Below are 25,610 nucleotides of genomic sequence, written 5' to 3' on the forward strand. Positions count from 1 at the left end.
AGGTCGTAAAGATGGGCCAGATCAACACTGACAAACATCTATAATTCCGAGAGACCTTCACTCGTCCTTGCTAAAACCACCTTGGAAGCTCTTCTTAATTAAGCAGCTGGGTGGGATGGTGCACGCCCATAACCCCAGGGTTTGGGAGTCTCAGGTAAGAGAACAGGTTAGAGGCTGACCTCTAAGTGAGATCCTGTTTCAAATAAAAAATAAAAGCCGGGCATGGCGGCGCATGCTTGTAATCCCAACATTCGGGAGGCTGAGACAGGAGGATTGTGGTTCTTGGACAGCCTCAGCTACTTAGTGAGGCCCTCTGCAGCTTAGTGAGACCCCGTTTCAAAATAAAGAATAAAAAATAGGGAAGAAGGTGTAGCTTGGAGGTCAAATCCCCCTGGGTTCCACCCCCAGAACCAAAAAAATAAATAAATAAAAAAGGAGTGCGGGCGTAGTTTGGGTGGAGAAGCCCCTGGTTCAACCCTCAATATAAAAAATAAAATAAAGATATCTTTACCCAATCATCCTTCCCTTCCAGTTAAAGTTGGGCACTTGGGGCCTGGGGTGGGGGTTGGGAGGAGGTAAAAACAAGTCAGGGAAGCCAGGCGTGGTGGCGCCCGCTTGTAAACCCCCCCCCCTTGCTTGGGAGGCAGAGACAGGAGGATCCCACAGGTTCGAAGCCAGCCTCAGCTACTTAGTGAGGCTCACAGCAACTTAGTGAGACCCTGTTTCCAAATAAAATATAAAATAGGTCTGGGAGTGTAGCCCAGAGGTAGAAAGCCTCTGGGTTCCACCCCCAGTACCACCAATAAATAAATAAATAAATAAATAAATAAATAAAATAAGGCCGGGTGTGGTGGAGCAAGCTTCTTGTAATCTCTGCGCTTGGGAGGGTGAGACAGGATCGCTCAGGCTCGAAGTCAGCCTCAGCTGGCTTAAGAGACCCTGTTTCCAAATAAAATATAAAATAGGTCTGGGAGTATAGCCCGGAGGTAGAAGAAGGCCCCTGGGTTCCATCCCCAGTACCATCAAACAAAACAAACAAACAAACAAACAAACAAACAAACAAAAATGTCAGGGATGGAGGAGGCGAAGGAGATGAAACCGGAGGGGTGCAGAGGTAGGTGTCAGGGGCAAAAATAAGTGGGTGCTTGGCTTGAAGCCTCAGGTGAGTTCAAAGAGGAGCCTTGCTGGGCTCCCCGGGGGTGAGTGACTCCTTTTGTAGGGGTGCTGGAAAGCCGGCTAGAAGAAGTGCTTTTCCCCCAGTATGAGAAGTTAACTAGAGAAGTCTTCTTCCATATTAGGATTAGAAATAAGGTATTGTTTTGTTTTTTTGTTTTGTTTTGGTGGTACTGGGGGTGGAACCCAGAGGCTTTCTACCTCCGGGCTATACTCCCAGACCTTTTTTTTATATATATTTTATTTGGAAACAGGGTCTCACTAAGTTGCTGAGAGCCTCACTAAGTAGCTGAGGCTGGTTTCGAACCTGCGCGATCCTCCTGTCTCAGCCTCCCAAGCGCGGGGATTACAAGTGTGCGCCACCACGCCAGGCTAGAAATAAGGTATTAAAATATAGAGTTAAGATATAGAAGTAAGGTAGGATTGGAAATAGAATGAAGATCCATAAGCCCAGCTGCCCAGGTTGCAGGATTCAAGGACGAGGGTAGGGGACCCACAAGGTCAAAGCCTCTAATCTCCAGCTTGCCAGCCAAGGTCTTTGTAAATGGGACCCCATCCCCATATCTCTGAGCTAGATGAGCAAACAAGGCCAGGGTAATCTGCTCTCCAGGCAGATTCTTCAGTGCAGAGATAAGCCTGGCCCAGCCAAGGTGGGTGGGAAAGGCAGAGCAGGCTCTGACGTGTGTGGATGCATGTTTTAACATTATTGGTTGTACTTGTTTGTCCTTGTATCTGGTTGGTTGTGTTCTAAGGTTGGTGGGCAATTCTTGGACCTTTCACTTTGTAGGTATTTTTATGGCTGTGTGAACCTGTGTTTATCTCAAGGAAGAGGCTTTTTGAAACAAGGAGTGATCAAGAGAAGATGGTAAGATGCCTGTCTTCTCACTGTAAAGATCACTGAGATAGCAATTGCAAGAATTTGGGCTACTTTTATTGTGTATGTGTGGTTCTGGGGAAGAAACCCAGGGGCATTCTATTTTGAAACAGAATTTCACTAAATTGTAAAGGATCTCTCTAGCTGAGGCTGGCCGTGAACCTGCGACCCTCCTGTCTCAGCCTCCTAAATACTGGATTACAAGTGTGTGCCACCATGCACGGCTATTTTTTATTTTTTGTGGTACTGGGGATGGAACCCAGGGACATTTTACCTCTGGGCTATACTCTCAGACCTATTTTATATTTATATTTGAAAATGGTCTCACTAAGTTGCTGAGAGCCTCACTAAGTAGCTGAGGCTGGCTTCAAACCTGCGCAATCCTCCTGTCTCAGCCTCCCATGTACTGGGATTACAACCGTGCGCCATCACACCTGGCTTATTTTTTAATTTTTGAAATAGGGCCTCACTTTTTTGCAAAAGATATTCTTGAACCTGTGATCCTCCGGTCTCAGCCTCCCAGGTACTGGGGTCATCGGCGAGTACTACCACGCCTGGCCATTCCTTTTTATAAATAAATTTATTTTGTGTGGGTCTGGGGATGGAACCCAGGGCATTGTACCTCTGAGCTACACCCCCAGCCTTATTTTTTTTTTGGTGGTACTGGGGTTCCTGGAAGCCCTTTTACCTCTGGGGCTACACTCCCAGACCTATTTTTATATTTTTGAAACAGGGTCTCTTACGCCAGCGCGGCTGGCTTCGAACCTGCACGATCCTCCTGTCTCCACCTCCCAAGCGCGGGGATTACAAGCGTGCGCCACCATGGCCGGCACCCCAGCCCTATTTTTTATTCTTTATTTTGAAACAGGGTCTCACTGAATTGCAGAGGGACTCACTAAGTAGCTGAGGCTGTCTGCGAACCGCGATTCTCCTGTCTCAGCCTCCCGAATGCTGGGATTACAAGCGTGCGCCACCACGCCTGGCTGTTCCATTATACATTTGATCATGGCTACTCACCCCGCTAAATGCCTGCCCCTTGATAGCAGGGAGGGTGTTTTGCACCCCTGGCAGGCATGGAATGTTCTTCTGAGTTTAAACTGAAGGATCTGATTACAGCTCAGGATACAATCAAGGGAAGGATCCTGAAAGTTCTATGTGACTCAGAACCAGTGCCTTGGGCTCTCAGGACTCAGGCCCCATAACCTTGGTTTTCTCCTTGCTGCTGGGCAGGGAGAAGGCAGGAACAGACCAGCCCGTCCCAGCATCCCCAGGGTATCAGGACTGACCCACCAGTAAGGTCCTAGCAGCAGAGAAGAAGGAGGGGGAGAGGACATTCCTGACCCCGCCCCACTCCATCCACCTGATTTCTCAGTCTCCCCTCTGAGCCTGCCGGCCTTGCCCCCAGGACTCGCCACTCCTAGCTCTTTTCCTGGGGTGCCTGGCACTCCCTGCCCCTTTCCTGGAACTTAGTGGCTGGCCTTCTGTGCCCCTTCCCGGCAGGATGCTACAGCTGGTGGGAACCCTGGCTGCCACGCCTTGGCTGTTGTTGCCGCTGGCGGGCGCCGCCTGGCTCCTGGCCCGCATCCTCACCTGGACCCACACCTTTTACGACAACTCTCGTCGCCTGCGCTGTTTCCCGCAACCCCCCAAGAAGAGCTGGTTTTGGGGCCACCTAAATCAGGTGAGGGTGGCAATGGTCAGGGACACCTGGGTGGATGAATTTCCATCTGAGGGGTCGGGAATGGGGTTCAGGGGGCATCTGGGGGCCAGGACATGGAGAGTGAGGCGCAGGGCGGCCCCTCCTTGCTGTCCTGCCAGGCGTGTCCTGTCCCCTGTCCACCCTGTAACCTGAGGACTGGCACCTACTCCCAAATGCTGCCCCCAAGCCGACTCCTCACCATCCTTGTCTCAGATACCAGGCCATTCTCTGATCTGTAAAAAAGGACCCTTCCTTCCTTCCTTCCTTCCTTCCTTCCTTCCTTCCTTCCTTCCTTCCTGGTGGGACTAGACCCAGGGGCATTATACCTCTGAGCCACTGGCCCAGCCTTTTTTTTTTTTAAATTTTGAAACAGGGTTCCACCAAATGACTGAGGGCCTCATCACATTACCAAGGCTGGCCTTGAACCTGTAATCCTCTCTCAGCCTCCCAAGTACTGGGATCACAGGCCTGTGCTACTGCAGAGGAGAGAACTGAGGCTTGCAGGGACTCTTGGAATCTAGTTCAGATCCTGCCACTTCTTGGCTGAAGCCTCCCTGCTCTGAGGATGACACTTAAAAGTGTTCTGCCCTGGTCTCCTGGCTCCCGTGGCCTCCCCCGCCCCCGGGGGCTGCTGCTGGGGCTGGACCACTCCCAGGACCAAAAGATAAGGAAATTAAAAACCCACCCTGGCCAGGCATGGTGGTGCACATTTGTAATCCCTGCACTTGGGAGGCTGAGACAGGAGGATCGCACAGGTTCGAAGCCAGCCTCAGCTACTTAGTGAGGCTCTCAGCAACTTAGTGAGACCCTGTTTCCAAATAACATATAAAATAGGTCTGGGAGTGTAGGCCAGAGGTAGAAAGCCCCTGGGTTCCTCTACACCCAGTATCACACACACACACACACACAGGAAGGAAGGAAGGAAGGAAGGAAGGAAGAATAAAAAATAGGGCTGCATGTAGCTTGGAGGTAGAATACCCCTGGGTTCCATCTCCAGCACCAAAAAAAAAAAAGAAAGAAAGAAAATTGAGCTGAGGGTATAACTTGGAAGTAGAAAACTTTGAGGTTAAATACCCAGTACCATAAAAAAAAAAAGAAAAAGAAAGAAAGAAAGAAACAAACAAACAAACAATTTCTAGATAGAACCCAGGGGCGTTCTACCTCTGAGCTACACCCCAGCCCAATTTTATTTTTATTTCCATTTATTTATTTTTGCAGTACTGGGGATTGAATCCAGGGGCATTCTATGTCCGAGCTATACCCCAAGCCCTATTTTTTTTTTTTTTTTATTTTTTATTTTTGGTGGTACTGGGGTTGCTGGAAGCCCTTCTACCTTGGGGCTACACTCCCAGACCTATTTTTACATTTTTATTTGGAAACAGGGTCTCCTAAGCCAGCGCGCGCGGCTCGCTTCGAACCTGTGCGATCCTCCTGTCTCAGCCTCCCAAGCGTGGGGATGACAAGCGTGCGCCACCAAGCCCGGCTTTATTCTTTATTTTGAACCAGGGTCTCACTGAGTTGCAGAGGGCCTCCCAAGTTGCTGAGGCTGGCCTTGAGCCTGAGATCCTCCTGCTTCAGCCTCCCAAGTGCTGGGATTACAAGTGTGCCACTACACTCCAACTCTCTTATTTCTTATTTTGAAACAGGGTCTCCCTAAATTACAGAGGCTAGCATCCAACCTGTGATGATCCTCTTATCTCAGCCTCTCAAGTTACCAGGGTTACAGAAGTGCACCCCACGTCCAGCCCATATTTTTATCTGCTCCCTTGGATTTACCAAGACTATCATGAAAAAGGTCCTGAAGCAGGGTGGGGCCAATTATATGTATGTATCTAAAGGTATGAGACACACACCTGTAATCCCAGTATTTAGGAGGTGGAGATAGGAGGTTAACAGGTTTGAGGCCAGCCTCAGCAAGTAGTGAGACTTACAGCAACCTAGTGAGACACTGTTTTAAAAAAAAAAAAAGTCTGGGAGTATAGCTCTGAGATAGAATGCCTCTGGGTTTAATCCTCAGTATCACACAAACAAGACAATAAACAAACAAACAAACATATCTATACATGGGATAAGGTATTTATGTATCTAAAAGTATCTATTTGCTGGACATGGTGGCACACATGTTTGTAATCCCAGTACTTGGGAGGCTGAGACAGGAGGATCAAAGTTTGGCGGCCAGCCTCAGCTACTTAGTGAGGCCCTTGGCAACTCAGTGAGACTCTGCTTCAAAATAAAGAATAAAGCTGGGCGTGGTGGCACACGCTTGTAATCCCGGCATTCGGGAGGCTGAGACAGGAGGATCACGGTTCGCGGACAGCCTCAGCTACTTAGTGAGGCCCTCTGCAACTCAGTGAGACCCTGTTTCAAAACAAAGAATAAAAAATAGGGCTGGGGGATGTAGCTCAGAGGTAGAATGCCCCTGGATTCCCTCCCCAGTACTGAAAATAAACAAATAAATAAGTAAAGAAATCAAAGTATCTATTTATGTATTTAGAAGTATCAAAACATGGGATAGGGTATTTATGTATCTCAAAGTATCTATGCATCTAAAAGTTAACTGTATATCTAAAAGCAGAGAGTGGCGATGCACACCTGTAACCCCAGTACTTGGGAAACAGAGACAAGAGGATCCCAGGTTCGAGATCAACCTCAACAATTTAGTGAGACCTTCCTTATTTCCAAACAATTAACAAACAGAGCTGGGGTTGTAGCTCAGAGGTAGAGGGCTCCTGGCTCCACTCCCTAGTACCCTCCCCACCAAAGTATCAATAGGTATTCATATATAGAATAAAGTACTTGTGTATCTAAACATAGAGTAAAGTACAGTGAAAATACCAGGCGAGTCAGGTGTGGTGGCGCACGCCTGTAATCGCAGTACTTGGGAGGCCAAGACGGGAGGATCCGGTGTGAGGCCGACTTCAGCAACACAGCAAGATTCTCAGCAACCCAGTGAGATCCTGTTTCTTTTTTCTTTTTCTTTCTTTCTTTTCTTCTTTCTTTCTTTCTTTCTTCCTTCCTTCCTTTCTTTTGCAGGTCTGGAAATGGAACCCAGGCACATTCGACCTCCGAGCTACATCCTCTACCCCATTTTTTATTTTTTATTTTGAAACGGTCTCACTAAATTGTGGGGGCCTCACTACGTACCTGAGGGTGTCCACAAACTGTGATCTTCTGGTCTCAGCCTCCCAATGCTGGGATTACAAGAGTACGCCACCACGCCCGGCTGAGATCCTTCCTTCCTTCCTTCCTTCCTTTCTTCCTTCCTTCCTTCCTTCCTTCCTTCCTTCCACCAAGGATTGAACTGAGGGGCATTCTACACCCCAGCCCTATTTTATTTTTATTTTGAAACAGGATCTTGCTAGGTTGATGAGAGCCACACTACTTGCCTAGGCTGTCCTTGAACCTTCATTCCTCGTGTCTCAGCCTCCCAAGTACTGAAATTACAGGCCTGTGCCACTATGCCAGGCTTACTTTTTTGTACTGAAACAAGGTTTCAAGCTGGGCGTGGTGGCGCACGCTTGTAATCCCAGCATTTGGGAGGCTGAGACAGAAGGATCCCGGTTTGTGGCCAGCCTCAGCTACTTAGGCCCTTTGCAACTCAGTGAGACCGTGATTCAAAATAAAGAATAAAAAATGGGGCTGGGGGTGTAGCTTGGAGGTAGAATGCACCTGGGTTCCATCCCCAGTTACACACACACACACACACACACACACACACACACACACACACACACAGGCTGTAAGCAGAGGTTGGAAGTAGCATGCCTCTGGGTCAATTCCTAATACCACAAACAAACAACAAAAAACCTAGGTGATAGAAATTTACATTGTAATCTGTGTGTGTGTATGTGTGTGTGTGTGTTACTGGGAATTCAACTCAGAGGCCTTCTACCTCTGAACTACAGCCCCAACTCCATTTCATTAATTTGGGAATAGCATCTCAGTAGGTGGGGGAGGGGAGGGGAGGGGGTCCCCGCTGCAGAGATGGAGAGCGAATCGCTCTTCCTGGTCCTTTATGTTCTGGGACCCCGGGGTTCCCACTCCAGATGCAAACGCCCACCTACCCTGGAATCACTTTCCAGACACTCCCGGGAGTCATGAACGGGAGTCATGAACGGCCAGCTGTCTCGGTTCCCGCCGCCTGACAGATACCTCAGGTGTGACTGCTCCCGCCTCGCCCACAGGTGACTCACACGGAGCAGAGCTTGAAGGATCTGGCCAGGCTGGTGGCCACCTACCCCCAGGGCTTCAAGAGGCGTCTGGGCCCCCTCCTCCCCGTCGTCACCCTGTGCCACCCCGACCTGGCCCGGTGTGTCCTTCGGGCCTCAGGTACCCTGTGGAGCTCAGTGGGGGGGCACCTCCTTGTCCAGGGGCCCCCAACACGCTGCCCACACTCCTCTGCAGCGCCCGGCCCCGCCCCTCAGCTCCCAGCCTTCTTCCTCTTCCTTCCGTTTACTCACTGCCCCACTTCACTGTCTCCTTCCCCACTAATGCCACACCTCCTGCACCCCAGGGCTTCTGTCCTGGAGGAAGCCTCTATCTCCAGGAGATGAATCAAGATAGACGTCCCCACCTCATGGGGTCAGCAGGGGGCAGGTGGGCTGTGACCCTGGCGCAGAAGCCAGCTCTCTGCTGGGCAGCGGAGGTGTCCTGGGGGAGGAGGCGCTGGGGCTGGGTCAGGGTCGATGAGGAGGAGGTGTTAGAACAGGAGCAGGTGATGGGGACCAGCGCCTGTAAGGTCCCTCCTGTGCCTGCTGCCAGGCCCCGAGCCACAGGGCAGCCGCCGCTGCTGGCGTCGCACTGCTGCTCACAGGACGCAGCTCCACCCGCTGGGCTCCTTCTGCACCACCTGTGCCTTGCAGTGTTGCTCAGGATAACAGGGGCTCAGGGGCAGGCAGGGCAGGGGCTGCAGCAGTGAGGCCCGGCCTCGGTCTCCCTGCACCCACCTGTGTGGCCTCGGGCCTGTCTGCCCATGTTGGGAGCCTGTCTGCGTGATGCCCGCCCTGTGGTCACATCTTGACCCAGGTTCACCGACACCTGGGTTCTGGTTACATCTGGACCTGTCTCAGCCTCCCAAGCGCGGGGATTACAAGCGTGCGCCACCATGCCCGGCTCTTTGCCCGCGGCCTGCTGCTATAGGCGCCCTTTCCTCCCTCTGTCTCTGCTGCGCTGGGCAGGGGAGGAAGGGCGGGCTTGGCGGACAGCCTGTCTGTTCTCTGTTCCCCACGCTGCATCTCCCATGCCAGACACCATCATGCCCAAGAAGGTGATCTTCTACAGCTTCCTGAGGCCCTGGCTGGGTGAGTAGCCACAGGCAAGGGGCCGGGACAGCCTTGGGGCGGGGAAGCCGCTGCCCTGCCCACCCATGGCCATGGCCGTCCTACCAGGGAATGGGCTCCTGCTGAGCGCCGGAGACAAGTGGAGCCGCCACCGTCGCCTGCTCACGCCCGCCTTCCATTTCAATATCCTGAAGCCCTACGTGAAGATCTTCAACCAGAGTGTGAACACCATGCTTGTGAGTCCTGGGTCTCCGGGTCCGCCCTGCTCCGGCCTCCTCCAGGAAGGGAGAGGGCTGGTCGCCGCTGTTTCTGTGGGGTGGCTTCGGGATCTTGCTTTTCCTCTGTAAGCCTCAGTTTCCTCACCCATAAAATGGAAGAAGCCAGTGGCACACACCTGAGATCCCAGTACTCGGAGGCTGAGACGGGAGGGTCGCAGGTTCAAGGACAGCCTCAGCAACTTAGTAAGACCTGTTTCCAATTAAAAAATACAATAAGGCCGGGCGTGGTGGCGCACGCTTGTAATCCCCGCGCTTGGGAGGCAGAGACAGGAGGATCGCGCAGGTTCGAAGCCAGCCACGCGCGCTGGCTTAGGAGACCCTGTTTCCAAATAAAAGTGTAAAAATAGGTCTGGGAGTGTAGCCCGGAGGTAGAAGGGCTTCCAGGAACCCCAGTACCACCAAAAGAAAAAGAAAAAAAAGAAAAAAAAACAATAGAGTTGGGAGTGTAGCTCAGAGGTAGAATGCCCCTGGGTTCATTCCCCAGTAGCACAAAAAAGGGGGGGCTTGGGGTATAGCTTAGTGGTAGAGTGCCCCTGAGTTCAATTCCCATTATTAAAAAAGAAAAAGAAAAAGGAACCTGGGCGTGGTGGCACACGCTGGTAATCCCAGCATTTGGGAGGCTGAGAAAGGAGGATCTAGGTTCGTGGACAGCCTCAGCTACTTAGTGAGGCCCTTTGGAACTCAGCGAGACCTTGTTTCAAAATAAAGAATAAAAGGCCGGGCGTGGTGGCACATGCTTGTAATCCCCGCGCTTGGGAGGCAGAGGCGCGCTTGGGACGGGAGGATCGGGAGGATCGCGCAGGTTCAAAGCCAGCCGTGCTGGCTTAAGAGACCCTGTTTCCAAAAATAAAAACTTGTAAAATAGGTCTGGGAGTGTAGCCCAAAGGTAGAAGGGCTTCCAGGAACCCCAGCACCACCAAAGAAAGAAAGAAAGAAAGAAAGAAAGAAAGAAAGAAAGAAAGAAAGAAAGAAAGAAAGAAAGAAATAGGGCTGGAGGTGTAGCTGGGAGGTAGAATGCCCCTGGGTTCCATCCTCAGACCCAAGGGCCACCTTGTGATGGAAGGAGCTGCAGTCCCACCACAAAGCCTAAGGATTCAGAAGTTGGGGCCATATCTGTAGTCAGCCACCACTACGCTAAGGATGGTGGTTACGCGGGCTGACATTTCTCCAGCACTTCCTACAAGCCAGGAATAATATGGCAGCTCCACAACACCTTGTCTGATGTCATGTGCATGACTCTGACAGCCACGCTGTGGACAGTGAAGCCCAGGGTTGGAGAGGTCACCCTATTTGTCCAAATTTGCCCAGCAGGGATGGAGCTAGGGGTCATGGGGTGGGATTCCCTCCTGGCTAATCTCACATCAAAGCGGCTCAGCTTACCTTTCACTGAAGATTTGACGGGGTGGGAGGCCTAGGAGGAACATGGGTGCGATGACCAGGGGCACAGAGTGGGCGCAGCTGGGACTGATACTCAGGGCTCCCGCCCCGGCTTTGGGCTTCCTCTCCTCAGACCCACAGCTCCTGCTCCCACCAAGCCCGGGCCTCCCTGGGCTCGGGGACCTGGGGCAGGGGACCTGAGCCAGGTTCCATCCTGATGGTCGGGGCTGGGGAGGGATCAGAGGGACCAAGGCCCGGCCCCAGCTCCGTCCCCTTCTCTGTCCAGGACAAGTGGGAGCGTCTGGTCTCGGAGGGCAGCGCCCGCCTGGACATGTTCGAGCACATCAGCCTCATGACCTTGGACAGTCTGCAGAAGTGTGTCTTCGGCTTCAACGGCAACTGTCAGGAGTGTGATAGCAACTGTCAGGAGTGAGTCTTGGCTGGGGCCTGGGAACCAGGGCCACAGGGCGTGGAGCCGTGGGAGGGCGGGGCCAGAGGAGGCTTCCTGGAGGAGCTGGGCGGGACTGGCTTTGAGGGAGGGAGAGAGCCGGGTCCTTGCGGGGAGGATGAGGTGCTGGAGTGAGGACAAGAAGCAGAGCCTCGGAGGTGAGGTTGGCGGGTGGAGTGGCTGGACCGTAGGGGCAGTGGAGAGCCAGGCAGGGGGCTGTGGACCTTGTCCTGAGGTTCCCAGGGAGCCGGGAAGGCATCTGAGCAGATGAGAGTCTGACTATATAAAGTCAACTGTGATTGAGGTCTGATTGCTGTGTAGACAGGGGATGTCAGAAGACCTGGAGAGGGGGTCTGAGCTCAGTGGAGACCACGGGACGCATTTGGAAGGAACTGTGGGAGGATGGGAGGTCCAGATGCTGGAAGAGAGGAGATGTGCGGTGCCACGCTCTGGCCCAGACACCTGGGCCCGGGCAGCGCGGGGAGCTGGAGGTGAAGAGAATCACGCTTAGCGGGCACAGTTTTCTGCAGGGCACCTGTGCTGGGTCCGGGCTGGGCACCGCTCCTGGGTTTCACGTGTGCTAGGGAGCTGCTTTCCACTCTCCTCGCCCTGCAGGAAACCCAGCGAGTACATCGCCGCCATCCTGGAGCTGAGCGCCCTCATCCTGAAGCGGCACCAGCAGCCCCTCCTGTACCTGGACGCCCTGTATTACCTCACTCCCGACGGGCGGCGCTTCCGCAGGGCCTGCGACCTGGTGCACCGTTTCACCAACGCTGTCATCCAGGAGCGGCGGCGCGCCCTCGCAGGCCAGGCTGCAGAGGACTTCCTCAAGGCCAAGGCCAAGACCAAGACTGTGGACTTCATCGACCTCCTCCTGCTGGCCAAGGTGGGCTCCTCTGACTTCTGAACGCCAGGCTGTGTGGACCGTGTTCAGTGTCAGGTTGAGGCGCTTGGACTCGATCCAGAGGGCGCTGGAGAGAGTCGGAGACAAGCGGCAGAGGTGACTCTGTGAGGCTGCTGGGGCAGGAGGCTGCGGGAGGCCCGGGGGAGGCGTGGGCAGGCTCTGCAGATGACCAGGGAGGCCCTGTGTGCACGATGGGCGTTCAGAGGCAGTGCCGGGTTAGACTCAGGCTCCTAAACCTGGTGTGACTCGAGGGTCTCGCGCCGTCTCAGGATGAAAACGGCAAGGCCTTGTCTGACGAGGACATCCGAGCGGAGGCCGACACCTTCATGTTTGGGGGTGAGGGTCCCAGTGTGGGGCACAGGGGCGGGCCCCTCCATCGTGGCGGGTGGCCCCTGGGTCCCTTCTTGTGCCAACCTCCCTTCCCCATCCTCCCTGGGCCTCCCTGGGTGGGCGCTGTCCACCCTCCGGTGCTGAAGCAGCCCAGAGACCCACGGCTGCCCGGCTGCCCCTCAGGCCAGGATACCACGGCCAGTGGCCTCTCCTGGGTCCTGTACAACCTGGCGAGGCACCCGGAGCACCAGGAGCGCTGCCGGCAGGAGGTGCAGGAGCTGCTGAGGGACCGGGAGCCCCAGGAGATCGAGTGGTGAGTGTGCGGGTCCCGGGCCGATCCTGAGCCCTGGCCTTGCTGTGCTCCTGGGAGGGCGAGGGGAGAGGTTAGTGCTGAGTCCTCCATATTGGCTGGTGGGAGTGGGGCCTGAGCCCAGAGGTGGGGCTGGTACCCAGCCTGGCCAGCGAGGGACATGTAGCTTTTGTGGACAGAGCGCTCTGAGAGTCCAGATCCATTGCCTCACGCTCTGGCTAGGTGATATTAGCAAAACCCATTTTCCTTTTTGGACTTCTTGTTCCCCTTTATAAGTTGAAGGGCATCTCCCCACCCAGGGCTGCATAGAATCAGTGACGCCATAAATAGAACAGAGGCCAGCCTGCGGTTCAGTCCTCCTCGCCCTCACTCTCCTGCCTAAACCGGCACTTTGCACCCAAGACCTTCACTCTTCTACAGTTCAGCAGAAATCTCCCCATATGATAATGTTTAAACTTCTCCACATTGGGCTGGTTGGCACTAGGGGATGCCCACACTTGGCCCCTGGCTGGGGGCTGCCAGGGAAAGTGGTGGGGGAATGAGCCAGGTACTGGGAGGCCCAGGGTACAGACTTGGCAAGGGGCTGAGGGGTGGAGAGGAGGCGTTCAGCTGTGCTTGGTTCAGCACCATAGTTTCATTTCATTTTTATTACTATGCTTTTGGGATAGTTTTTAATATTTGTTGAGCTCCCCTTCTGTAGTTTTTTTATACTGGAGGGAGAGTGAACCCAGGGGCATTCCACTTCTAAGCTACACTCCCAGCCATTTTCATTTTTTTACATTTCAAAATAGGGCATCAGATGGGCATGGTGGCCCACACCAGTAATCTTGGAGGTTGAAACAGGGCCAAGAAAGTAGCTCAAAGGTGGAATGTCTTGGGTTCAATCTCCAGTCCCATAGACATTCACACACATAAGAAAAAAAGAAAGGAAGACCAAAGGGGAAAAAAACAGGGTATCACTAAGGTGCTGAAGGTCTTGCTAAATTGTTGAGGGTGACCTCAATTCTTCAACCCTTCTCTCAGCCTCCAAAGTACTAGGACTTCAGGCAGCTTGTCATCAGAAGGTCTTCCTCTTCCTCCTCTTCCTCTTCCTCCTCTTCCTCTTCCTCCTCCTCCTCCTCTTCCTCCTCCTCCTCCTCCTCTCTCCTTCTGGTCCTGGAGATTGAACCCAAGCTACAGTCCCAGTCATAGTTTTTATTGTTTTGAAACAGGATCTAAATTGCAGAGAAGAGCCTCATTGAGTACCTGAGGCTGGCTGCAAACCTGTAATCCTTCTGTCTCGGACTCCCAAGTACTGAGATTGTAAGCATGCACCATCACACCCAGCTGCAGGATATCTTCTGAATGTTTTATTTGCTCAGAAACACGTCTGAGCTGTGCATGGTGGTACACGCTTGTAATCCCAGTACTTGGGACACTGAGACAGGAGAATCACAGGTTTAAGACCAGCCATAGCAACTTAGTGAGACTTTGTTTCAAAATAAAAAATAAAATTGGGCTGGAGGTGTAGCTCAGAGGTAGAATGCCCCTGAGTTCAATCCCCAGTACAACAAAAAGAAGAAGAAGAAGGAAAAAAAAGAAACATTTCTGAAAATATTGGATTTTCTTCTAGTATTTTTGTGATTTTTATTTCCTTTGCTTAAATCTTTGATGCATCTGGAATTGTGTTATTGGACAAAGGGTCAAGGGACGTGTGTAAGAGGGTCCCCCTGGTGAGGCCAGGGGAACCTTTTCTGACCTGGATAATTTGGGGGTTCCTTAGGGACGACCTGGCCCAGTTGCCCTTCCTAACCATGTGTATCAAGGAGAGTCTCCGGCTGCATCCCCCCATCCCTGCCATCTCCCGCTGCTGTGCCCAGGACGTTGTGCTCCCGGATGGCCGGGTCATCCCCAAAGGTGCCCCTTGGCAGAGGGAGGCGGCTCCTGGGCGTGACGGTGGTCCGTGGGGCAGCGAGGCCCTGGTCCTCACTGTCCCCTCCGATCTCTGGCAGGGATCATCTGCGCCATCAGCATCTTTGGAATCCATCACAACCCTTCAGTCTGGCCGGACCCTGAGGTGCTGCCCCCCTGCCCCCATCCCTGGGACCTACCGAGGAATAGGGTTGACCTGGAAGTCTTTTCTGGGGGTGGCCGGCTGTGCTGAGACCACACCCAGCAGCCCTGTGTCCCCTCACCCCCAGGTCTACGACCCCTTTCGCTTTGACCCAGGAAACCCCCAGAAGAGGTCGCCTCTGGCTTTTATTCCCTTCTCTGCTGGGCCCAGGTGAGGGCGTTGGGGGTCTGGAGGCCGGGACTGCGAGGGTGGTTGCAGAAGGAGCCCCAGGCCCGGCGGCTGGGCACCAGTTTCATGGTTCTGAAGGTTGAATAAGATCTCAGGCAAGGGGGTGCTCCTTGGAGCTCCTCCCCAAGATTCCTGGAACATGTGCATTCCTGTGGTTGGCATGCGCTTAAAAATCTAGTACTTGGGAGGCTGAGACAGGAGGGTTGCGGGTTGGAAACCAGTCTCGGGGAGTAGTGAGACTCATCAACCTATGAGATCCTGTTTCAAAATAAAAATAGGGCTGGGGGTATAGCTCGGGAGGGAAAATGCCCCTGGATTCAATCACTCCCCATCACGCTCCAGGAATAGGGTACCATGTGCTGAGAGCCCTGTGCTGGGGTCTGCGCCCGGCCCCGGGGTGTGCACGCCCACAGGGGTCCAGGCAGGTGGGGTGGGCTGCAGCCCGGGCTTGGGTCCCGGTGCTCAGGGCCCCCACCCCGCCCGCCCGCCCCCAGGAACTGCATCGGGCAGGCGTTCGCCATGGCGGAGCTGAAGGCGGCGCTGGCGCTGACCCTGCTGCGCGTCCGCCTCCTCCCCGACGCCTCCGAGCCGCGCAGAAAGCCGGAGCTGGTGCTGCGAGCCGAGGGCGGGCTGTGGCTGCGCGTGGAGCCGCTGCGCCCCCCGGCCCCCGCCGCCCCGGCCCCCCGCCCCTGCACACACCCATCAATAAACAGTTGACACCAGTGTCCGAGCCTCGCTGGGGACCCTGGGGGACGCGGCGGCCTTGGGTGGGCCCGGGAGGCGACGCTGGGGCCTTTGAACCCAAGACCTGGGCTGCCTGTCTGGCGCTGGGGGCTCCCAGAGCCCGAGAGTAGACTTTATTGGGTTGGCCACGGGAGGTGTCTGCGCAGGAGAGGGACCAGGGTTAAGGATGCACTTTGGCAAGGGGAGACTCCTAGAAGGATATGCCTTTTCCGGGTGTGGGTGCCCCCAAAACCGAATCCTTGGCACCCCGGAGCCCAGGCGAGGGGCGCCTCAGCTTCTCTGGGAGGGTCTCAGATCCCTTACTGTCCGTGCCCGCTCCGAGATGGGACAGGGGAGCCCTCTGCGCCAGCTTTCCGGGTTCCTGACCACGTGGTGGAAACTGGGGCCCAAGAGTTGCGTTGGCAGAAGGCTTGTAGCAGAGCAGAAGCCCACCCGGGGCCACCCACACAGCTGAGGTTTCCTGCTTACAGGGCTCCTGGTGCTATTTAGAGGAGGCAATAAATAGCTATAGGATTCTCTAGACCCTGGGCGGCCCCTTCGGGGAACACAGCTCAATAGAACGCTCATGGTAATCATTAGAAATTAAGGAAAAGATAAGAATGCAAAGGGTTAGCCTTTGGGAGGCTGAGGCTAGAGGACTGCGGCTTTCGAAGCCAGCCTCAGAAATTTTTTTCTTCTTTCTGGTGCGGGGGATGGAACCCAGGAGTATTCTACCGCCGGGCTACACCCCCAGCCCAATTTATAATTCTTTATTTTGTTTGTTTGTTTTGGGCGGGTCTGGGGATGGAAGCCAGGAGCATTCTACCTCCGAGCTACACCCCCTGCCCTATTATTTATTCTTTATTTTGAAACAGGGTCTCACTCAGTTACAGAGGGCCTCGATAAGTAGCTGAGGCTGTCCGTGCTGGGGTTACAAGCGTGCGCCACCATACCGTTTATTTTGAAACTGTCTCACTAAATTGTGGAGGGCCTCACTAAGTAGCCGAGGTTGGCTGGGGGGAACCTCGTGTCTCAGCCTCCCCAAGTACTGGGATTACAAGCGTGGGCCACTACGCCTGGCCAGCCTCAGCAATTTGAGTCTCAGCAATTTAGCGAAACCTCGATTCATAAGAAAAAGTAAAGTAGGGTTGGATGTACCTTGGAGATACAGCATGCCTGGATTCAACTCCTGGTTACCTCCCTCCCTACAAAAGAAGGAAAAAAAAAAAGAACCATTTGTGCGCATGCCCACCAGGGTGGTCCCGCCCAGTTCCGGGTGTGGTTAGATTGATTGCTGTTTGGTCCAATCCATCAGCTAGCAGACGTCTGTGGTTGCCTCAGCCTCCCAAATGCCTGAATTACAAGGGTGTGCCACCACGCTTGCTTCACTTCTGGGGCTTTTCTAGAGGGATGAGACAAAAAGAGGTGTAATTTCAAACAGAACTAAGGTAAGGCTTGTACCTAAGTTAGTATGACATTAAATCCCCTTTTTAACAGAGGGGCTGGAGGCTCTGGCATAATTAAGAACCGGAAGCCGGGAGTGGTGGTTTATACCTGTCATCCCAGCATCCGGGAGGCTGAGACCAGAGGATCGTGGTTTGCTGACAGCTTCAGCTACTTAGGCCCTCCGCAACTTAGTGAGACTCTGTTTCAAAATAAAGAATAAAGCCGGGCGTGGTGGCGCACGCTTGTAATCCCCACGCTTGGGAGGCTGAGACTGGAGGATCGCACAGGTTCAAAGCCAGCCTCAGCTACTTAGTGAGGCTCTCAGCAACTTAGTGAGACCCTGTGTCCAAATAAAATATAAAAAAGGTCTGGGAGTATAGCCCGGAGGTAGAAAGCCTCTGGGTTCCACCCCCAGTACCACCAAAAAAAAGAATAAAAAATAGGGCAGGGGGTGTAGCTCTGAGGTCAAATGCCTCTGGGTTCCTTCCCCAGACCCTCAAAATAATAGTAATAATATAATAATAATAATAATAATAATAATAATAATAATATCACTTGACAAAGCACAGAAGAGGATTTCTTATCTATGGAATGTTTGTTCAGACACAAGGGCAGTGGATCAGGCTCCAGGCTGGCTCTTCCTCCCACTCCTGCACGGTGCCTGATTCTTCTTTTAAAACTTTTAAGATAGAGTCAGCATTATTCAGGGCTGGGCTAAAACTCTATTAAAGCACACTCTCTAAGGGTCTGCTAATTCATTGGTCACACCATATTTATTCAAAACATCTTAACACATCTATACTATTAATTCAGACTAAAACCGAAGTATTTAATTAAAAGCATATCATATCCTTTTCTATACTTTAAAGCAACTTATAGAGACTTTTTTTTTAAGATAACAGGGGCCTGGGCAGAGGATCTCTTATCTGTTGTTCTTAACTATCTTGGGAATTTCCCTGTAAGCTATTTCCCGCCCTGTGCCTGGGCTTAAAATTTTAAGAGGAAGTTAAGCTAAAAACTTAAATTTAAGACTAAAATAAAACTTCAGATTAAACTTTAAACTCTATTACAACATAATTTCTAAAAACACTAAATTATCGATATTACTAATGATTATAACAAATTTTATATTAGTAAAATTTAAACTAAGCCTTAAAATATCTAACTTAAAAACAAAGCGCTTAAAGCAAAGCACAACAGTAGAATGCCCCTGGGTTCCATCACCAGACCTAAAAAAAAAAAAACTAAAAAATCCTAAAAAAAACCGGGGCCGGGGCCGGGTGAGGTGGCGCACTTGGGAGGCTGAGAAAGGAGGATCGCGCAGGTTCAAAGCCAGCCTCAACTACATAGTGAGGCTCTCAGCAACTTAGACCCTGTGTCCAAATAAAATAGAAAATAGGTCTGGGAGTATAGCCCGGAGGTAGAAAGCCTCTGGGTTCCATCCCCAGCACCACACACACACATTGCAGTTTAATCATCAAATAGGAACAGACAATATAATACTAATTAGCTCAACCTGAGGGGAAAATGTCAATCTTCCATGACTTTTTTTTTTTTGCAGTGCTCCTGAGTTCCATCCCCAGACCTGCAACAAAACAAAACAAAACCAACAGAATGAGAAAAAAAAATTTTTTTTTTTTGTTTTGCGAGTCTGGGTCATTCGACTCCAAGCTACACCCCCTGCTCTACTTTTCATTCATTATTTTGAAACAGGGTCTTAGTAAGTTGCGGAGGGCCTCACTAAGTAGCTGAGGCCTTCTGGAAGCCGCCATCCTCCGGTCTCAGCCTCTGGAATGCTGGATTAGAAGCGTGCGCCACCACGCCCGGCTCAGAGTGAGCACTTCTTACATAACTTGCAAATGTCTTTTTCTGAGAACTGGAGGATATTTTCTAGATGAAACAAAAGGATTTACATATACATATAGCTGTTCTTTTCCTTAACTAGAAAAGAGGGATGCCTCTTGTCAAGGTTTTCTGAAAGTAAAACAAAGAACAATGTAGACAATTTCTGTTCCCAGTAGGCGGCGCTGTTTCGTCTTAATTGCACAGTATAGGCAAGGTAGGCTTTTAAAGAGAAAAAAAACACCCTCATACATTTTTTTTCAATTTAGTCAAAATCATCAAAGCGCCCCCTGTCAACTGTAATTACAGATGCAGATAACTAGCACATGATAAACATGAAAAGACGGGGAGTCAACAGATTTGCCCGTAAAGTGTGTCAGGTCTAAATACATGTGGTGCTTTTTTTGGAGGCAGCTTCTCTAGTGTTTAAGCCACAGTCCCATCCCCTTACTCGGTAGACTCCGCAGTTAAAGAGCCGTGGTGCTGTTGGAAGACGCTGGAGGACCACTTCCTTTTGTGTTTTCCAGACCAGTGTCTCAGAAATGGACTGTTATGCCTAATAGAGTGAATCATATCTTTGACGCTTTTTTTTTTTTTCTTTACCATACTGGGGATGGAACCCAGGGGCATTCTACCTCCGAGCTACACCCCCGGCCCTATTTGTTATTCTGTATTTTGAGAAAGGGTCTGAGTTGCAGAGAACCTCGCTAAGTAGCTGAGGCTGTCTGCGAACCCCAATCCTTCTGTCTCGGCCTCCCAAATGCTGGGATTACAAGCATGTGCCATCATGCCCGGCTTCTTTGACAATTTTTGTGTGTGTGTGTGTGTGTGTGTGTGTGTGTGTGTGTGTGTCTGAGGATGGAACCCATAGAGATTTAACCTCTGAGCTACATCCCCTGCCCAATTTTTTATTCTTTAATTTGAAACTGGGTTTTACTGTGTTGCAGAGGGCCTCACTAAGTAGGCTGAGGCTGTTTGAGAACCCGCGATCCTCCTGTCTCAGCCTCCTGAATGCTGGGATTACAAGCGTGCACAACCACGCCCAGCTTTATTCCTTATTTTGGAACCGGGTCTCACTGAGTTGCAGAGGGCCTCACTAAGTAGCTGAGGCTGTCCGCGACGCGAACTGCGATCCTCCGGTCTCAGTCTCCCAAATGCTGGGATTACAAACTGGGATTACAAGCCTGGGCCACCACGCCCGGCTTCTTTGACCCCTTTTTTTTTTTTTTTCTTTTTGGTAGTATTGGGGGTGGAACCCAGAGGCTTTCTACCTCCGGGCTACACTCCCAGACCTATTTTATACTTTATTTGGAAACAGGGTCTCACTGAGTTGCTGAGAGCCTCACTCAGTAGCTGAGGCTGGCTTCGAACCCGTGCGATCCTCCTGTCTCAGCCTCCCAAGCGCGGGGATCACAAGCGTGCGCCACCACGCCCGGCGGGACACTTTTTAAGCACTCATTTTCTGAGAGAAAATGGACTTAGCCAGGAAAAGGGAGGGAGAGAGAGAGGGAGAGGGAGAGGGAGAGGGAGGGAGAGATATCATAAATTCCATAGCTAGTGATTAGGTTTAACAAGCTAAGAAGCTCATAGGAGATGCAACAAAGTAAAAGAAGAAAAGAAAAGGTAACTGAAGAGGACCAGTCGATCCTCTGTGCAGTACGAGTGCAGTGTGAGTCCAGAGACTTGCCAGTCTCTAAGGACGGCGTCAGCTGCGCTCTCCCTGCCCTTTGGTCTGCACGGCACTGAAAATCTTCGTATCACCCAGAATGGGGAACTGTGGCTGGAGGGCAGGCCCAATTTGCACTCTGTTGATCAGTGAAAGACAGGGATATTACACACACACACACACACACACACACACACACACACACACACACGTATACACATGCACACAAATAAAACATTTAAAGACGGAAATGAGAAAGCCGCAAGCATTTTTTAGGAGACTTACTGTCAGTTTTCTTTAAACCCCCACATAGGGCCCCGGATTATATCATGGGTCATCACAATAATTTCTGTGGGTTCTTGGCTTCTGTGGCCAAAAGAATTTCGACATTCATCAGTCAGAGAAAAGACGGGTTTAATTCCAAGAAAGGTTTCAAGGCTTCAAGGAAATGCGGGCCACCTGGAGGTGGGAGAGAGAGGCGGCACCCTGGAGATTTCACAGTCTTTTTTAAATAGACATTCACGATGCCGAGGGGCTTGGTTAGGGGCGCACACTGGGAAATGCCTTTCAGATGCGAAGCTGGCCCATTGTGATTTTAAAGGCCTGGTTAACCTAAGCAAATGGGCTCTGGAACACAAAACAGCTGTGGGTCAGAGTAGCCAATTCAGCCTGGCCTCACACATGTGGCAGTTTTTCTTCCCAATTTATCTCTTTTCTTCCTAAAATTTTATCTCTTCTGTTCTATCACTTTGAAGCAGGGCCTTGCGTGCTTCAAAATTCTCTCTCATCTACCTGGTTTTTTTTTTTTGTGTGTGTGGGTTTTTTTTTTTTTTTTTGGTACTGGGGATAGAACCCAGGGGCATTCTACCCCTGAGCTCCACCCGCTGCTGCCGGGGTCCAGCCCTAGCATGAGTCGGGTTCGTGTGCCAGTGAGAAAAGAGCCGAGGTTGAAATGAGAGAAGAATTGCCACACGAGCTCAGTCTCCGTTTATTCAGAACTTACAACAATCTTTTATACTTTTTTGCATGCAGGACAGAAAAAACCATATTCACGTGAGCAGGAAAATTTAAAAGAAAAAGACCTCAGGGCAGGGTGCCAGACATTTAATGAATCATAGAAAGTCAGCTTTGTCTTATATCACAAGGTCAGCTTGAACCTAATCTTATATGTTGGCTCAAACTAAGGTCAGTTTGAACTTAATCTTAGGGCCCAGACTTTGTCCTTGGGAAAAAATTCTTTTTTTTTTTTTTTTGGTGGTACTGGGGATGGAACCCAGAGGCTTTCTACCTCCGAGCTATACTCCCAGACCTATTTTATATTTTATTTGGAAACAGGGTCTCACTACGTTGCTGAGAGCCTCACTAAGTAGCTGAGGCTGGCTTTGAACCTGTGCGATCCTCCTGTCTCAGCCTCCCAAGCGCGGGGATTACAAGCGTGCGCCACCACGCCCGGCGGGAAAAAATTCTTTGCTGCCTGAGTCTCTCACAAGCCATCACACACCTGTTTTAGTTGATAATGCTTATACATAAAATTCCAATTACACATATTGATCCAAATAATCTAATCTTAATTTTTTTTTGGGGGGGTGGTACTGGGGTTTCTGGAAGCCCTTCTACCTCCGGGCTACACTCCCAGACCTATTTTTGCATTTTTATTTGGAAACAGGGTCTCCTAAGCCAGCGCGCGGGGCTAGCTTCGAACCTGCGCGATCCTCCTGTCTCTGCCTCCCAAGTGCGGGGATTACAAGCGTGCGCCACCACGCCCGGCTTCCCAGCGAATTTTTTAATCTTAATTTGTCCTTCACTTATATTAGCAAAAACTACATTATGCTTGTGTGAGTGCCTATCTTTCCAGAGACCACCACATTAAATGTAATGACTTGTAATAAATCTCTGCAGAAGCCATACCTGATCGTGTGGCCCTGCACTGTCTGACAGGGTTGGTGTTCACTGGGCATGTCAGTTGCTATTCCCTGTCGTGCGGCGTCTCCCTCTCTGTGATGCACTGAGGGGTGAGTCCACTGGCGTTTTTACTAATCATACCAGTTCTTACCTGGGAGGCTGCAGTGATGGAGTGGAGGGACACTACATCATGAAAAGCCTCAGTCAGTCACCTTACTGAAAAGAGGGGTATTTGCTCTCTTTTATAATTCACCATGTGTTGTTTTATAAATTTTGTTTGTTTGTCTGTGGTCTTGGGATTGAACCCAGGGGCATAGTACTTTTATTGCTATCTTTCTGCTTACAGTAATTTAATTTTGCTATTTGAGTTTATTTTACTAGTTGAGTTTATTTTAGTCAATTCTAGCTGAAATGTAAACATCCATGGGTTGGCTTTTGGACTCATCTGAGACTAAAATCAAAGAAAGAACTGTGTCTCCTTAAAACCTAGGCCACCGTAAGACTTAAACAAATAGATACTCTTACTTTGTTTCTTTTTATAAAATATAACTGAAGACAGTGTGATGGCGCAGGCCTATAATCCTAGTACTAGGGAGGCTGAGACAGGAGAATCACAGGTTTGACCGTAGCCTCAGCAAGTAGTAAGACTCTCACCAACTTAGCATGACCCTATTTGAAAATAAAAATAAAAATAGGGGTGGGGGTGTAACTCAGAGATAGAATGCCCCTGGGTTAAATCCCCAATACACAAAATAAATACCTCTCTCTCTCTCATACTAGAGAGATTGAACCCAGGAACATTGTACCTTGAGCTACACTTCAAGCCCTATTTTATTTTGAAACAGTGTCTCACTAAGTAAGTTGCAGAGGGTAAGTTGCTTAGATTGTCCTCAAATCTGCAATCCTCCTGTCATAGCCTCCCAAGTACTGGGATTACAAGCATGTGTCACCATGCCTCACTTTAACTTTGATCTCTTTATCTCTATTTTCACTGAGGAAAATAAAATTCCAATATAAAAATGCTATAATAGCCAGGCCTGGTGGCACATGCCTGTAATCCCTATACTTGGGAGGCTGAGAAAGGAGGGTCACAGATTTGAGACCAGCGCTAGTAAAGTAGCGAGACTCTCAACAATTTAGCAAGACCTGTTTCAAGACAAAAATAAAAGAGTTGTGGTATAGCTCAAAGGTACGATGCTTCTGTGTTCAATTCCCACTACCAAAATAAATAAATAAAATAAAAATGTCGTAAGGATTGTTCAAATGTAAATTTAAAAAATATATATGAGAGAAAGAAATCAATATGTAGGAATGAGAGAGATGTTAAAGCATGAAAATTTTTGATGAGGACTAAAAAAAAAAAAAAAAAAAAAAAAGGGAAATATTTGCAGGATCAAAAAGGATGTTGTGAGCACCTAAGGTTGCGATGATTTCTGCACTGGTCCAGGGGCTGCAGTGAATCCCAGGCCAGCTCAGCTCCCTGGTGGTGAGTGAAGGTGCAGTGCTGGCATCATCTGGAGATCTTGAGAATGATGAGCAGGTGGCCACTGCCATCTCTGAGCTGGTCAGCATGGTTTCCGGCTACATCATGACAAGAATGACCCCTTCGAATGCCTGTCTGGTCTTTGGAGAACACATGCTGTTAGTAATTGTGTCAGGACAGAGGGTGTTTGGTAAAGAGGCAGAACCAAGGCTGGGAGCCCACTGACGTCTGAGCCTGCCTGAGGGCAGGGTCAGAGAAGTAGACAGGATCTGTGGGCCTCTGTAATGAGGAGGCACACATGTCCTCCACCTTTTGCTTGGCTTGCTGCTAGAACTAGGGACTTCTGCTCACCTACCTCCTCCTGAAGGGTAGAGACATGGGGATTTTCAGCTCTGTTAAAGAGAATTCGGGCAAGGGGACCTCCTTCCTCTTAATAAACCTGAGTCTAATGTTACTCAGACTCAGGGTGTATGTCTGAGAGAAAGGCTGCACTGATGGTTAAAAAAAAAAAAGGATGTTGTAAGATAAAGTTTATCCTAAAGATTATCCAAAATGAGAAAAGGAACACTGGGGTAAAATCAGAAGTTTAAAAGCAGCCAGGCGTGGTGGCACACGCTTGTAACCCCAGCATTCAGGAGGCTGAGACTGGCTACTTAATGAGGCCCTCTGTAACTTAGTGAGACCCTGTTTCAAAATAAAGAATAAAATATAGGGCAGGGAGTGTAGTTCAGAGGTTGAATGCCCCTGGGTTCTATCCCCAGATGCACAAAAATAAATAAATAAATAAATAAATAAATAAATAAATAAATAAATAAACAAATGCAAGTTGCAAGCTGGACCTGGTGCTGCAGGCTTGTAATCCCATTACTTGGACAGGAGAATCACATGTTTGTTGCCAGCATCAGATACTTAGTGAAGCTCTCAGCAACTTAGTAAGACCCTATTTCAAATAAAATAAGGCTGGGGATATAACTTGGAGGTAGAATGCCCCTGGGTTCCATCTCCAGTTCTGAAAAAAAAAAAAAAGTAAGTTGCAAAGCTGGGCATGGTGCACATACTTGGGATCTTAGTACTTGGGTGGCTGAGACAGGATCATGGGTTTGCAACCAGCTTCAGGTACTTGCTGAGGTCCTCTGAAACTTAGTGAGACTCTTTTTCCAAATAAATAATTTAAAAATACGGATGGGGTATAATTCCCCTGGGTTCAATCTCCAGTTCTGCTAAAAATAAATAAATAAACAAAAATTTAAAAAGGTCACAGAAGGTTTGAGTAAGTTGCAGAATGTTTGTAGAGGATGAAGCTTATGAAAAGAATTTTTCATGTGTGAAAAAGTTGGTTATATTTTTAAAAATTAATGGGTTTACAATAAGGTTTTATTAAGATAATTTCCTGCTGTGTCTTTTTTTATAGTTATCTTCCTGAACCTTGGACTCAAAATTTCTCCTCTAAAGTGAAAGTTAACTTCTGTGTAACTATGACGTTATATTTGTTTTCCAAATAGATCCATCTTCTCCTCTTGAGGTTTTGCAGGTCCAGGACCATCAGACACCATGTTAGAGATCCTACAGGAGCCAGGCGTGGTGGTGCATGCTTG

General features: G+C 50.2%; 1 protein-coding gene and 1 pseudogene across 2 annotated transcripts; both read left to right on the forward strand.

The window, feature by feature from the left end:
* Positions 1-3,548: 3,548 nt before the first annotated feature.
* LOC308276764 (cytochrome P450 4F2-like) lies at positions 3,549-15,670 on the forward strand (the record flags this gene model as incomplete). Its single annotated transcript, XM_080715596.1, has 12 exons — positions 3,549-3,728; positions 7,931-8,075; positions 8,993-9,046; positions 9,134-9,261; positions 10,967-11,088; positions 11,744-12,014; positions 12,302-12,368; positions 12,546-12,675; positions 14,435-14,568; positions 14,664-14,728; positions 14,853-14,935; positions 15,448-15,670. The coding sequence occupies 12 exons, from the start codon at positions 3,549-3,551 to the stop codon at positions 15,668-15,670; spliced, it is 1,602 nt and encodes a 533-aa protein (XP_080571722.1).
* Positions 15,671-23,958: 8,288 nt separating this feature from the next.
* Positions 23,959-24,247, forward strand: LOC308276488 (ragulator complex protein LAMTOR4-like; annotated as a pseudogene). The gene has a single exon. The product of its transcript is annotated as a ragulator complex protein LAMTOR4-like (transcript).
* The last annotated feature ends 1,363 nt before the right edge of the window (positions 24,248-25,610 follow it).

This window comes from Muscardinus avellanarius (genome assembly GCF_963383645.1).
Source record: "Muscardinus avellanarius genome assembly, chromosome: 18".
NCBI classification, from domain to species: Eukaryota; Metazoa; Chordata; class Mammalia; order Rodentia; family Gliridae; genus Muscardinus; species Muscardinus avellanarius.